Genomic DNA, 16,649 nt, shown 5'->3' with positions numbered 1-16,649 from the left:
ATAAAATAATTTTAAAGGTACCATATCACTGTGAGCTATTAGAGAAGTATTATTAGAAAACATATGATTATATAATAAGTTTATTGAGAACTCTACATGTGCTACATTGAACCTTGCTTCCTGCAGGGTAGGGGATTCAATAAGACTGTCTTAACCAGAATCCATAACTCTCTGGCCACTTTTAGTTATAAGAACATTATAAATATTTTAAGTTGAAAGTTGTAATTTTAAACCCAAAGATTTTTCCTTCTCCCAATGTTGACTGTGTCTGCTTGTCTCCCTAGTAGCTTGGAGTTTGTGTAGGTGTGCACACAAGTCTACATATGGATGTGCAAGTGAATGTGAATATGTCAGAGCGCATATGTGCGTAAGTGTACCTGCACGTGTGTGTGTGTGAAGAGTATATGTGTGAGTGTGCAAATTCTGGTGTCTGTTCTTGGCAATGTATGTACTCTTTATTTATGAAATCCTTCTTGTTCTGGAGCCAACTTTTCTAAAATAAAAATAGGTACTCTAGCTTTCTTTGTTTTATGTCAGCATGACATATTTTTCTCCATTCTTCTACTTTTAACCTGGTTGAGTCATATTTAAAGTGGGTTTCTTGTAGACAACATATAGGCTCTTGGTTTTTTAATCCATTCTTATAATCTCTAATTGTTGGATTTAGAACATTTACAATTAATGGGATTATTGATAGTTGGATTAGTATCTACCATGTTATAGCTGTTTTCTATTTGTTGCATTTGCTCTTGCCCCCCTTTCTTTTTTGGTCTTTGCTGGTTTTAATTGAACATTTTAAATGACTCCATTTTATTTCCTCTTTTAGTATGTCAATTATACTTCTTTTAAAAAGAGTTTTAGTGGTGACCCTAGAGTTTGCAATATACTTTTTTTTTTCTTTTTTTTTTTGTGGTACTCAGGCGTCTCACTATTGTGGCCTCTCCCGTTATGGGGCACAGGCTCCGAATGCACAGGCTCAGTGGTCATGGCTCACAGGCCCAGCCGCTCCACGGCATGTGGGATCTTCCCGGGCTGGGCCACGAACCCGTGTCCCCTGCATTGGCAGGCGGACTCTCAACCACTGCACCACCAGGGAAGCCCTGCAATATACATTTTTCACTAACTTGTGATTACTTTCAAATTACTTTCAAATAACACTGTACTGTTTCATATGCAGTGCAGGTACCTGTACCAGAGTATTCAGAATTCTTCCTTCCCATTCCTTATGACATTCTGTATCTATAAAGTGAGTAGTTTAAAGTATAAAAATATACTTTAAAAGATTGAAAATATTGTTAATACTTTAAAAGATTGAAAATATTGTTAATTTACAGAAAGTACTTTGAGATAATTTCAATCTCTGTCTGCCAATCATTACTGAGGAATCCCTGTCCCACTTCTCCTCCTTTCCATTACTTTGGCAAATCCCCAATTCTGGAAGAATTCAACTGCCTGCCCCCTTCAGATCTATAGTTGGCTTCTAACTGACAAAATACTGGAGAATATCATACAGCTTGGAGTCTCTGTAAACTTATGTGGTCTCAACAGACCCCTCAAAGCAGTCATAGCAAGAGCCTTTGCTTCCCTTTTTAACTTTCTGTCTGGTTCTCTATAGCCACTGTTTTAGAGCTTTTGTTTCTCAATCTTTTCTTCTATTCATTCCTCTATTGTTTCTTATTTTGGTAAAATTGTTCCAGTATCCATCCAGTTACCTAAGCCAGAAAACTGAATGTCATCTTTGATCGCTTCTTTGTTTCACTTTTCACATATGATCAAACACAGATCATTAGAGATTCATTATTTTTTCCATCTTTATAAGAGATATAATTGACATAATGTGTAAATTTAAGATGTACAACAAGGTGATTTGACACACATACATCACGAAATGATTACCACTGTAAGGTTAGTTAACACCTCCATCACCTCACATAATTATCATTGTGTGTGTGTGTGTGTGTGTGTGTGTGCATGTGTGTGTGCAGTGAGAACAATTACGATTTGCTCTCTTGGCAACTCGAGTATATAATAGAGTATATGATATGGTATTGTTAGCTATAATCACTATGCTGTCCATTAGATCCTCAGAACTTATTCCTCTTATAGCTGGAAGTTTGTATCCTTTGACCAACATCTCCCCATTTCTCCCACCTCAGAGCCCCTGGTAACCACCATTTTACTCTCTGTTACTATGAGTTTACTTTTTTAGATTTTTTTAGATTCCACATATAAGTGATATCATATAGTATTTGTCTTTCTCTGTTTACCTTATTTCACTTAGCAGAATGCCTGTGAAGTCCATCCATTGTTTTAAATTGCAGGATATCGTCCTTTCTCATGGCTGAATAATATCCCATGACCTCCATGTCTTTGGGGTCAGTTACTGGAAGATTACTGTGATCCTTTGGTGCTTCCTTGATTTTTCATGTTCTTTGAAGTCTTGCATCTCCGTCTTCACATTTGAAGTAGCAATCACCTCCTCCAGTCTTTAGTAACTGACTTTGGGAGAGAAATACCTTCCTTCAGCCCTGCTAGAGATTCTGAGGTTTTCTCAGTCCTTCTTAAATACACTTTCTCCACACTTCTTCTCTCTTTTGAGAGAGTTCTTAATTGTATGCCTTCTCTCGATCCTGTAATGTACCAGGATGGCTTCTGACAGTCTCCCTTTTGCTTTCCCAGGGGTGGAGCTAAAGCTGAAATTTGTAGTCTCTTAATAGGCCACCAAGTCTGCCTGCTTCCCTGCGCATGTTCATTAGCTGTCTGCTGAGGCTCTTGCTGCCCCTGGAGCGCGCACTGAGAGCCGGCCACAGGGTAGAAGTGTGTGTGGGTGAGGCGTGCAGGGCTCTGGGCTTTCCTGTAGGCCGTTTGGGGGAATCTGCAGACAGGCACGCCCAGAGGCTTCTGGATGGGCTTCTTGATGGAGTCTGAGAAGCAGTTAGTAGGATCCACAACCTTTGAATCCCTCTGAGAGCCTTATTTGCCGCTCTCCCCACCTCCCCATCATACAGCTCATGACTCAGGATGCTGGATGGAGTGAGAGACACGTAGCCCTCTGGCAGCATCCTGCATAGCTGGGGAAGCTGGGCGCTCCTTCACAAGCTTTCACTGTCCCCCTCAGGAGAAATCATGGGTTGAGAAAATGTCTCTTGGCTCTGAACTATGCTGTCTTGGGTGAAAGGTGATGTGAGGTAAACTCAAACTCTTCCTCTTACCCTCTCCAATGCATCCAAACTCATATATTCGTTTTTCTCTCTAACGGTGATGTGCTGGAATTTCTCCACTGGAATCTGGACTTCCACAAGGGCTCTCTCATCAATGGGTGATTGTCTAAGACAGTGTTCTCCAGGGAGCCCTGGACCGAATCCAAGAGGGGTCGGACTCAGTTCATAAGCCACTGCAGGGACCACAGCTGGGACTGAGGTCTGCATGCCTATTACCCTCCCCCCACCAACACACACACACACACACACACACACACACAGGTGGGATAGACTCCATCTAGGTCCCTTGGCATGCGATGCTGGATCCCACAGCTCTCTCAAAGGCACTTTGGTCCATGGATGTATGCCAGATTGTTACTGTTTGAAGGAAAGACACAAATAAGGGGCATCTTATTCAGCCACATTGCTTACATCACTGCTGGAGATTGATTATCTTAATATCACTCGAATCTATTTAATTTCTCTCCTTTCCCATGGCAACTGGCCAGGTCATCGTTATCTCCCAATCATATGCCTAGAAAAACCTCCTAAATGACTCCTGACCTCCAATATTCACCCTTTTTCATAAAGCACTCCAGGATATATTTCCTAAAATGCGTATCTGACTGTCACCCCTACGCAAAACCTGTCAGTGTTTCTCCATTGTTCTTAGGATTAAAGCTCAAACCCTTGAAGAATTTAAAAGATTGATATGACTGGTCTTTTCTCTTGCTACCTTACCTCCTTGCATGGACTACATTGCATTTTTAGTTTCTGGAATGTAAACTTTCACCAACTGCCTTTCACATACACAGTTCCTTCTTCTAACACATGACCTCAGCCTCATGTCACCCACTCCTACTCCAACCCATCCTCTCACCTGAAGTGTCCCTAACTCATCGCTTTTCAGATCTTAGCTCCAAGGTTCTGTTTTTGTTCAAGAAGCCTTCCACAAGTCTTAGATAAATGCCCAACAGCCTACATATGTGTGATGTCGCAGGGAATTTCCACATCACATTGTATTATAATCTGCTATGTTCTTTTCTATATCAACACTTAATCCTAGACTACTTTAGGCAAAAAATATTCATAATTTATTCACAATTATATCTCCAGTTCCCAATAGACTGGCACTTAGTAGGCATTTAATAAATATTTGTCAATTGGTTGATTGTTTGAATAAATAAAAATTACTTTTTTTCCCTCTGAAAACTGTTGAACTCTGAGGCTATTAGTGCAGCTTACACCAATCACTAATGGACATGTTTTCTCTATCCAGGGGCTGAACTGCCCGTGATTATTCGTGGGGTTATGAATTTGCACTTCAATGACTTTTATGTGGCATCATTGCAACATGGTTGGAAAGATTTGATGTCTTGAAAAGAGAGTAGTGCTAAGTAGCTCAGATGGAAAGCAGCTCTGGTAGTTTGTTTTTGTGTAAAATGGTAGATCTTTGTTCAAAATCAGGGCATTCTAAAAGGCAATTACCGTCACATCTAAAACCTCAGTTCTGACTTAACTATTAAAACAAGACAAAACACAAATATATGCAAGAACAATATGGCTGCGAGCATGTGTTGCCTTTTAATGACTTAGGCCTCTATTAATGTACACGAAAAATGGAGAGTTAAGCTCCTCTCCTACTCACTGAAATAGAGCAGGAGCCTTCTGTTCTCGGTTAGAACAGCTGCCCTATTTCCGGCTGCTTTGATGAAATCACTGCCCAACTTCTTTATTCAGGAGGATCAGTGTTTACACTCTAGTTGGTCTTGAATCAAAACAGTTCTGATTTGTTAGTAATTCACTAACCAAATATTATGACTGAAAAACTGGGACACTGGTAAATAATCAGATGCAGAATGGAACTTCTGTTGCATTTAGTCTGATAATGGAAATGGAAAACACAAATAAAAAAATGTAATTTAGCAGTTCATTGTATCCTGTTAAATGCCAGCTGTTTTCAGGGATTGAGGATAGAATGTTTTGGTTTTCCCCTCACATCTTTAGAATATGGGAATAATTGGAAAGCAATTAAGTTATTTCACATTTTCTACTAGCAAAAGAAGTGTGTGGTACCAAGGATTCATTTGTTTATTCAATAAATATTTGTTGTGCACCTAGTATTGCCAAACTTCTTACAAACCCTGAGGCTATAGCCGCAGTAGAGTGTGTCTAGACACAGGGAGCTTACATTCTAACACGGGAGTGAGGAAACAATAAATAACCAAACAAATACATAATATGGCAAGCGGTGAGTTCCTTTAAGGGCAGGGGAGAGAGCTGCACGTGCTCTTTGATTTAGGGTGCATAGGGGTAAAGCAAAGCAGACATCAGCTCGTGGCACTACTACCCTTGAGTCCTGTTTCTAAAATCTCCTCATCCTGTAGAAAAAAAAATAAAATAAAATAAAAATAAAAAATAAATAAAAAATAAATAAAATCTCCTCATGGCACTTTTTGAAATGAAACAAAGGATTCCGTTTAACAGTCTCCTCCTATACTGATTTTTAACTGCAGCTGTCAGAGGTGATTCTGGGGGATAAAACTTGCATTTATTAAGAAATTACATGAAGACTACAAAAGAGCTTCATATATTAGGTATGAAACTTAGTGATTTTTACTCTGGTGTAAATATACCCAACATTTTCTGTTTTGACTAGAAATCACAGTAATTATCATAAGCACCATACATGCAGTTATTTCAGCGCAACAAAGAAACACCGACTTTGCTTCCAAAAGATATTATTATCGCTGAGATATATATCAACTAATTTAAAATTATATTTGCTATGTTAACTACTCCGTAGTTACCTTAATTGAATGTGCATAATGATGATAAATGTTATACAATGTTTTTCATTTTACAAAATATTTTGGGATTCCCCAACTCATTGGAGCATCACATAGAACTGTAAAGTAAGGTATTGTTTCCATTTACAGTAGAAAAGTCAGAGATTCCGAGAAATTAACTGATATGGTAAGGCAGAGACAGTCCTCAAACCCAGGCATTCTGGTTCCAAATTTCACATTGCTACTGTCCCACTGTGTGCAAACCAAACCAATGTGAATTATAACAGCAACCCAAAGTCCTTTCTCTATATTTTCTGACTTATGCAATAGAGACTCCCAGGATAATAGTTTAATTACTAACTCTTTTGTTTTTTAAACTGTTTGATTAGCATTATTTTCTTCATTAAACCTGCTTCAAATTAAAAACAAAGGTTCAAGGGTGTGGGGTATTAAAACATCAACTAAGAATAGTAATTAATTATAAATGCCTGTGGTGATGCACATCTTACATGAAACCACATTGAAAGTCACGTGGAGCAAAAGAGGTCCCTCTGTTTAGTGGTTTAGTTTCACTTAAGTTTCCTGAGTGGTTGAATCAATAGATTCAGTAGAGTTCATTTTACTCAGTAGAGATTTAAAGCCATGAACTAAATCATTCCTACTTTTTTCCTGTCCGTGTGCCCTACAGCTGGTGAGATATGTTTGATTTTGGAGCTATTCTTTGCTTCTCTTTCTTCCTTTTGTTCTCTTCCTTCCTGCCCACCTGCCTTCTTCCCTCCCTCCATGCTTCCCTCCCTTCCTTCATTCCTTTCTTCCTCCTTTCTTTCCATTCTTTATTCCTTTCTTCTTCTTCTCCTCTTTCTCTTTCTCCTTCTAAGAGTAGTTCTTAGAGGGATATATCTTGAAGGGTCTGTTAAAAGCAAACATGTTTCTTTAAGATTGGAAGGTTGGAGTTACTTTTAATTTCTATAACACATTTATATTAAGAAATATGCTAATCTTTGCAAATGAAATAACCATTTCTCTCTTCAGTATGAATTATCTTGAAATGTTCAGTGTCAATAATCAGTTGAAATGTATGTGTGTAGAAATATAAATATTGAAATATTGACTTTTATTTCTTATACTTCTAAAAAATTTTAATACATAAGTGAAATTTTATGTTGGAGCAATTCTAGGAAAAGTACACAAAGAAATGTCAGTTTTAACCTAATATTGTTACAAATAAAATCTACCAGGTAATTAAAATGATAGAAGGAGAAAAAGCAGAAAATAGAAGTTAGTTGAACTTGCTGCCAAAGTCTCTGGCAGAACACTGGATGTGAGAGAGCACTGATTCTGAACTCGCATGCCCAACTTTGAGCACTGATTTGCTAGGATTTCCTCTATAGTCACAGAAGGATCACTTAAACCCTTTGATCTTCATTTTCTTTTCTTTAAAAATTAGGATGAGTTCTTAGTACCTAATCAATACAACAAAAATGAACATAAAATCCCATGGCAAAGTTATTAAATAAATTCACATTAAGATTCAACAACATAATGTGTTTAAAAAAGATCAACCATTGACCAATCATTCAATATATGATATATTTTTTAAAAAAAACAAACTTGTATATCTCAATAGTAAATTCCAATCTAATGATGGGTTTTAGATTGAGTGACAGAGTAATATAATTATATTATGTTTGGGCAAATATTCCTTACTTTTGGCATCTGAGGACATAGATGTATACATATACCAACTTATTAGTTGCCCAGGACCAAAAAGTAGTACTTGGGGGGCTTCTAATTATTTCACAACAATTATGTCATTGGTGTTTAAATCTGGAAATGTACGGGCATACAAATTGGTAAAGTTAAGCATAATCTGACTCGTAGTATCTTCTGTGTGGTTCCAGCCTATATTCAGAATAAATGAACACATAAAATTGCCTTTTATAGGAAAAATATGAGTATGATGCCAAAGCACATAAGATGAGCCATCAAAGATGCCTTCCCCTTTTTTCTATCTATCTTCACATTTTATGAGAACTAAAAGCCTAATCAATAATTTAACGAACTAATGGACATATTTTTAGACACAATGGACTCTTTCTGAAAAGCAGTACACTGACAGGGCCACAGAGGCAAAAATGGAAACTAACTGCTAACATTTAATGTTTATCTTGAAAAGTTCTGTGCTGTGTCATGAGCACAGGGCAAGCTGCCTTAAAACAGAGTACATCTCTTCTTGCTCTGCAACGCTATTGTTTCTGTATTTGTTATAATAATGTGTTTTTCCTATGAGCTATGTACCCAACAACTCTGTAAATGATTTCATTTTTAGAGGCACTATTAAGGCACAGAACTGATATCCAAATATTTAATGTGTACTTTAAATAAGAATACATGCTCTAAAAAGATTGTAAATTCTAATTTAAGATACTATACTTGATATTCTGGTTCTGGATATTAATATCCATACAATTTACAATGACATTGTGTTTGTCATTCAAGTAGGAAAAGCCAGAAAACTATTCCGGTATTGGCAGTCTGAAAATATTTTAGCTCAATTTAGAGAGGGTTGATGCTTTTCTGGATAAAATAAAGCCTTTTTTTTAACTTTATTTTTCCCTTTTTCCTTTATCCTTTCTACTTAGTAAGAGAGGCAAAGTAAAATGCTATACAAAACAATTTTATGACTTGCAACTAAAGACTCAGAAGAACAGCCACTTGCCCACATTTACATAATATTGATTATGTAAATAATCAATCCTTTTTGTCACTACAACAGATAGTGCTTTTACCCACATTTAAAGATTATCCTTAGAGTTCCATTATTTTTATGCAATTCCCTATTATCAAGATTTATACATCACTTTATTTAAAATCTCCTTTTTCCTTGGACTATAGACACATCATTAAATGGATTTATTCCACAGGTAACGATCTTCCTAAATTTAGTGCATGCATATTGCATCTGACATTGAGAAACGCTGTTATATATATTTTAATGAAAAATTAGACTATGAGAGTGCCTTCAAGATTGGTTTTTAATTTTTACAACAGGTAAAAGGAAGAATTTAGATTTGTTTCTTGTTCAGTTATAATGGAGTTGCGAGTGTTGAGAGTTGAGGAAGGGGCATATGTAGCAGTGTCAATGACAAGGTGGGGGGCAGCCCAGAGGCCAGCTTGGTGACAGAAGCCCAACCTCGGTGACCCCTCTGGAAGGCCTGCTGCAGGTGGCCTGCTGACATTAGCATTTGACATCTTATTCTTAAACTCATCCATCGAACATGGTGTCATTGCCCATTTTTTTCATGTGAGAGGTAAACTACTGCTTGTCTGAAGGCATGCAGATCTCTGAGCTGCAATATTTCAAGGTACAGTGGGTTTGCGTCTGCAAACCATTTGCACCAATGTAGCACAGTCATACCTTTTCTAGATGACGCTTTGGGGAGTATTGAGCCACAATAGTCTTACTGTATCCTTAAGGAAATAACAATCAAAATAAATAAATAAATAATAGCACAGAATAAGTGGAGGGACATACACTGTCATATAAAAAATAATAGCAATGTACTATGTCTGTGAAAAATTATTTGCAAATATTTCATACTGCATTTCTTTCAACTTCCCTTATTTATGCTTCAAACCACATCCATTCTTAATTTGTCTTATTCTTCCTACACTCTCTGAAAAGGTTTTGCTTTTTTTTTTAATAAACAAGCCACGTGGCCAGAAATACTAAAACTAAAATGTTCTGTCTACACAATAGCTGCTTTTAGCAAGTCAGATATGCACAGTTAAGCTGTACTTGCAGAATCTTTCTTCTGAAAGTGTGGTCAATTGACCATGTACCAGCACTAATATATTTCTAACCAGTAAAGCATGCACACATGCTACCCTGTACGCAGGGATTTCAGCTGTTGTGGCCAGGGTCGCCATCTTTTTTCTCGGCAAAGGAACATTTAAATGTAGAAGCATGCCTCAGCTTAGAGCCAAGCAACATCTCCAGACCCTGCTTTCTTCCAAAGGTGGGTTTTCCGTTTGCCCTGCATCAGTGTTATACTTCCTTCAGAAAGCAAGGCTTGTTCTCCCAAAGAGATTCTGGATAAATGACTTAGAATTAGTGGGCCACGAAATCATTTAGAAGCATTATTGGCAATACCCTAACAAAATGGTATACATCTGCCCATGATATGAAAATAATTTTTACAGTATTCTTCAAGTAGTATTTTTATTTACAATTTTGTCAGATTTTAGACACTTACAGGTGCCTTGAAGTTCCATCTTAAACTAACAGTGCTAGAGGGCAGGTGGCAGATTTGTAGAATGTTATTGTATTTCTTCAGGAATTCAGGCGCTAGCCTGGTTTTTCAGTCCCAAGAAACTATAATTATCATGGAGAACACTGCTTACACTGACTTATTGCTTAATTACAGTAGCAACATGAGATAAATGCATACTTACTGGGATCAAATGCATATCATTTTGTGGTGATTACAAAGAAGTTCTCATGACAATGATTGCAATTATATGGTCATCAAGTATTGATACTATGTTATGTTCTAAAAACTCTATAATTAAGTCCTGCCAAGAGGGCACTTCCTATTTGAAAAAAAAGGAAAAGAGCTTAAGAGTGAGAGAGAATTTGGCCAATGTAAAAATCAGTGACATAGTTACCCTGAGCCTGTTCAAATGATTCCACATGAATTTTAAGATCATTGTATCAACTAGCATTTGAGGGCTTTAATTCAAATTTCTATCCAAACAAGCTACGTAAAGAATATTCTTTAAAATAGCTTTTCTCTTTTTTTGACCTTTAGAATGAAAAGCTTTGAATATACCCAGGGGAGAGTGGGGGAAATGGACTGGAAATACGACAGGAGTGATACTGCCTTCAAAGATAAATTTGCAGTCTGTCAGTAAAATTCTTTTCAAATATTATAATTCGTTGTCTGAAAAGTTTTCATGTAAGATTCCAAAAATAATTTATATTCTGTCATTCTGATTTTTAAAAAAAGACTTTAAGTTGCCAAGATAATACTAACATAAATTTTCCACTTTCTTCTATAAATAGATATCCTTTGTCTTTTATTTTCAAAACGGCAAATGGAAAACAATGATGGATGTCAAACTCTATACATAAAATTATTTGGGTGAAGCTTTCGGATATATCATGTGTCAGATTTGCCTAGGTTTTTAATTCTTCTCTGCCATTGAATAGATGTGAGACTTGAACAAATTATTTTACTGTGCCTCAGTTTCTTCATCTGTAGAAGGGGACAATAACTGTACCTACCTTATAAGATTGTTGTGAGGACTTAATCATTTCATACATGTAAAGGGCTTAGATTTATGTCTAGCACATAGTAAGCGCTATATACTTCTTAGGTGATATTTATGGGGAATAGGCCAAGTTCTCCCACTCTTCCCCACATTCAACCTTGGTGAGGAGTATCTTTAATCATCTTAATGGGCTTTCCTCAGAGAATCCTTTTCAGCACTCCGTGGGCACTCCGTGAACCTGATACCTTTGCCTTACACGACCTTATCAGAGTGTTTTTTTAATTCTTATGCAAACAAATGCTCTATTATTTTTTTCTTCTAGTTTTATTGAGATATAATTGACATACTGCAACGTATAAGTTTAAGGTGTACGGCACAATGATTTGACTTAACATACCTTATGAAATGATGACCACAATAAGTTTAGTGACCATCCATCATTTTATATAGGTATAGAATTAAAGAAATTAGAAAAGAAATATTTTCTCATTATGATGAGAACTTAGGATTTCCTCTCTTATCAACGTTCATATATAACATAGAGCAGTGTTCGTTATCTGTATCATATTGTGTATCACATCCCTCATAGTTATTTAGCTTGTAACTGGAAGGTTGTACCTTTTGACAGCCTTCATCCAGTTTCCCCTCCCCCAGTACCCACTCCTCGCCACCGGCTCTGGTAGCCACAGATCTGATCTCTTTTTCTATGAGTTTGTATATTTGTTTGTTTGTTTGTTTTTGAGGTATAATTGGCCTACCACACTATATTAGTTCCTGGTTCACAACATATTGATTCATTATTTCTATACATTTAAAAATGACCACCATGATAAGTCGTTACCATCTGTCACCATACAAAAATATTAAATATTTATCGACTGTATTCCCCACATGGCACGTTTCATACTCATGAGTCATTAGACCACAAAAAAACAAAACAAAACAAAACAAGTTTTCTTGAGTTTGATTTCATTTCAACCTGTATACATATCTATACCAAAAAAGGTCTGGAACAGTTTTATAATTTTAGAACTGGTCTAATCCTGGTTCTTCTCTAGGTTGGGAGTTATTAGATTATTGGATTTGATAGTTTTGATTCCACAATGGGGGAAAAAACTGATATGTAAAGTAATACTGTACTTTTAATGAGCAGTGAGGGGATGCCAATCCCAATTTCAATTTTTATTTTAAGAGTGAGCTTAAGAGTGACTTTGAAATAGAAATCAAATGTGTGGCTTTCTACCTGTATTAGTCTTTGCAAGCTGCCATAAGACACCACAGACCGGGTGGTTTAAACAACGGACATTTATTTTCTCACATTTCTGGAGGCTAGAAGTCCGTGATCGAGGTGCCAGAAAATTCAGTTACCGGTGAGACTTCTCTTCCTGACTTAAAGACAGCCGCCCTCTGGCTGTGTTCCCAATTGGCCTCTTTTCTGTGCATTGCAGGGGGGAGGGATAGAGAAAGAAAGGGACAGAGAGAGAGGGAGAGAGAGAGAGAGAGAAGGAGGGAATGTACTGTGGTGTCTGTTTTTATAAGGGCATCAGACCTATCAGATTAGGGTCCCACTCTTATGACTTCATTTAAGCTTAAGTACCTCCTTAAAGAACCTATCTTTGAATACAGTCACATTGGGAGTTACAGTTTCAACATATGAATGTGGCTGTGGTGTACACAATTCCATCCATAACACCCCACCTGAAATGATCATTGTACTTCTCATGAAATTCAGCGTTTAGGTGAGGTACTTCCTAGAGCTTCTATGCCACTTTTGAGCATATGCATATGATATTTACGGTCACTTTTATTTATTTTTCAGATCAGCATTTTCATGACCCATTTGTCAAACTATGGGAATGACCGCCTAGGGCTGTACACCTTTGTGAACTTGGCCAACTTCGCACAGAGCTGGACCAACCTGAAATTGCGAACTCTGCCTCCAGTGCAACTAGCCCACAAGTACTTTGAGCTCTTCCCTGAGCAGAAAGACCCTCTCTGGCAGGTAACACTGCACGTTCTCTCCTGGGCTGAAAGAAAAGAAACCAGCGATTTGTGAGTGCCGAGCTTGTGTTAGGAACTCTTCTGGAGATACTAAAACTGTCATTTAATGCAAACTTCTTTTTTATCCAATAGTTTCATTCTCTTCGATAATATTTTTTATTTGTTTTATGGATTAAGTGTTCACATTTTGCATTTGTTTTTCTGGGATTTTGTTAGTTGGTCAGTCAGTTTGGAAGTTTTGCATTGAGGATGTTGTTTTATTGTTGGTGTTTTCTCAGAGCTAATCACTTTGACTTGCATTTAGTGTGGGCACTAACTAGCAGTAAAATGGTTAGGCGTTGGGTATCTAGGAAGATAGAAACCAAGGACCACCATAATCCAAGAGCGTAGAACTAGACCCTGATATGTGTGTGTGCAACAGATAGTCTAAATAAAAAAGGGAAAAGCAGGGCTTCCCTGGTGGCGCAGTGGTTGAGAGTCCGCCTGCCGATGTAGCGAACACGGGTTCGTGTCCTGGTCCGAGGGGATCCCACATGCCGCGTAGCGGCTGGGCCCGTGAGCCATGGCCGCTGAGCCTGCGCGTCCGGAGCCTGTGCTCCGCAACGGGAGAGACCACAACAGTGAGAGGCCCACGTACCGCAAAAAAAAAAAAAAAAAGGGAAAAGCAATTATTACTTCATGCTCATACAGATTCAATCTTTAAGATATCTTCGTGCATTTTTTTAATCTAATCTTTTGCTAGGATCATATCTATTAATAAAGAAGGAATTGTCAGTTTTAGGATTGCTTTTATGAATAATTCAACTTTATGTGGGAGCTACAGAGCCTCAGTGCATGAAAATGTAAACGAGCTGCTTCTTACCATTTATCTAGGAAAATGCCACCTTCCACTTTCTCGGTTCTTTATGCATCAAATTACATTGACCCACACAATCAATAAACCGGCTGCAGAGAGCAGATCATATGGTCTCCTGCTAAGTAGTCAGTAGAGGGCTAGCATCCTCATTAATGAGAAATCACTGCAAAACAGACGTTTTACCATCCTCTCTCCCTCTCCTGTGTTTCTATTCCATAATTCATGTTACATGCCCCTCTGTGTCTATATGGTCAGGAATTCATCCACCATATGTTTATTGAGCATCTACTATGTATAAGGCAAGGCTAGTTGCTCTTGAGAATGCAAAGAAGAACAAAATGCAATATTTTCTCTCAAAGTCAGCAGAACATTTCGTTGTTATTCTTACTCACTGCTATATATTTCAAAATGTGTTTTAAAACTGCTACAGTAAGTCATACTTTATTTTGATGATTTATTCAGCAGCTTGACCAGCTATATGTTTGGTGTATATATTAAGTAGACAAATAAATAGATAAAGACATAGTTCTTGTAGTGTATATAGTCACACCACGTAGATGTTGAATTTCATAAAGGCAAAGCTTTGTCTGCCATAAGTGGTAGTTACTCAGAAGTGCTCACATACTTATAAAATAGATAAATCATTGATAGTAAATCAATTCTTTCTTCACACATGTTTATTTATAAGATATCTATAATTCATGATTACAGTAACAATAAAAAGTAGGCAACTTAACAAATGTGGCAGACAGATGATCTAAAAAATAAGTCAATGGCCCCAAGCTCTACTCTTTCTTTTCCTTTATAAAAAAAAAATGCTTTTTTTATGAAGAATTTGTATTTCTTAATATTGTGTGAGTTTTTTAAAAATAAAGAATTGTATTTATTGATATTTTTGGTATCAGTGACACTGTTCATTTTGTTAGGGAATGAATATAATCAAAGACATGCCAGCTCCAATAAGATTTGGTTAATATGATGATTTGATTTGATTTGTTTTTTATTAATTTTTATTGGAGTATAGTTGCTTTACAATGTTGTGTTAGTTTCTTGCTGTACAGCAAAGTGAATCAGCATACATATACATATATCCACTCCTTTTTAGATTTTGTTCCCATTTAGGTCACCACAGAGCATTGAGTAGAGTTCCCTGTGCTGTACAGTAGGTTCTCATTATGATGATTTTAAATATGATGATCAAATGCTTGTTAAATATGAAATACTGTGCTAGTTGATTGGGAGTATAAATGAAAATTAGAATGAGAAAGAAGAATTATTCCTTGAGAACTACGTCACTTTGGAAGACATGAGAACATATACATACACAAATAAAACACTTGTGAGTGTGACTATTTTAATTTTGAATAGCATCATAGAGGTAAATTCCTAGGGATTTCTTTTTTTGTTTGTTTGTTTGTTTTTTGTTTTTTTGCGGTACGCGGGCCTCTCACTGTTGTGGCCTCTCCCTTTGCGGAGCACAGGCTCCGGACGCGCAGGCTCAGCGGCCGTGGCTCACGGGCCCAGCCGCTCCGCAGCATGTGGGATCTTCCCGGACCGGGGCACGAACCCGCGTCCCCTACATCGGCAGGCGGGCTCTCAACCACTGCGCCACCAAGGAAGCCCTAGGGATTTCTTAATAAATGATACAATTAATCAGAAGAGGCTTCAGAGAGTTCACAGATTTTTGTTATTGTTGTTGTCATATATATGTCTATTATCAAAACAGCTTATTATAAGAGTATTTAAGTAACACTCAAGAGTAAATGTTTACTAAAAGACTCCTGTTTTATCACATGAATTATATCCTTTATATGGTTTCTTTTTTAAATGTATTCATTTAATTTATTCTTTGTTTTTTCTTTCTTTTTGGCTGAGTTGTGTCTTTGTTGTGGTGCGTGGGCTTCTCACTGTGGAGGCTTCTCTTGTTGCAGAGCACGGGCTCTAGGTGCGCGGGCTTCAGTAGTTGTGACACCTGTGCTCAGTAGCTGTGGCGCACGGGCTTAGTTGCTCCACAGCATGTGGGATCTTCCCAGACCAGGGCTCGAACCCGTGTTCCCCGCATTGGCAGGCGGATTCTTAACCACTGCGCCACCGGGGAAGCCCTATATGGTTTCTTTTGACTGAAAAATAAAGTTGCAAACATTTCCCATTGACAAAAGTGCCATATATTCTCAAATATATTTAAGAAAGAAAACAAGGAATACAAAGCAAAATAGCAGTTAAGTTGAACAGGGAATTATTCACATACATGAGATTTTGAGAACAGTAGACTTACTGAAGCAAATCTGATAAACTTTGCCAGTCATAAAGGGTGTCAGGAAACTGCAAACAATCAAGTAAAGATAAAGTGCATAATACTTTTGAGTTTCTTTACCTGCTGGTTTTCTCCTCTTCTCATATTTGTATTTATAACATCACGTAAAACAGCTCAAGGCGTTATCATCGTGTCCTTTATACAACATGAATTTAATTTTATAAAAAACATTTAAGCATAATCAACACTAATGAAATGTTTTATAGTCCATTCAT

At 37.3% G+C, this 16,649-nt stretch overlaps 1 protein-coding gene across 1 annotated transcript in view; it reads left to right on the top strand.

Moving 5' to 3' along the window:
- The window catches only part of LOC131758469 (bifunctional heparan sulfate N-deacetylase/N-sulfotransferase 4), a 256,696-nt gene that overhangs the window by 193,349 nt on the left and 46,698 nt on the right, over nt 1–16,649 (top strand). Inside the window, exon 7 of the mRNA XM_059066616.2 lies at nt 13,083–13,265. Within this exon, the coding sequence (XP_058922599.1) occupies nt 13,083–13,265 (183 nt within the window). The remainder of the gene's footprint in view (nt 1–13,082; nt 13,266–16,649) is intronic.

Source organism: Kogia breviceps, chromosome 6, assembly GCF_026419965.1.
Source record: "Kogia breviceps isolate mKogBre1 chromosome 6, mKogBre1 haplotype 1, whole genome shotgun sequence".
Lineage (NCBI taxonomy): Eukaryota > Metazoa > Chordata > Mammalia > Artiodactyla > Physeteridae > Kogia > Kogia breviceps.
This window is presented reverse-complemented; position numbering and strand designations above follow the sequence as displayed.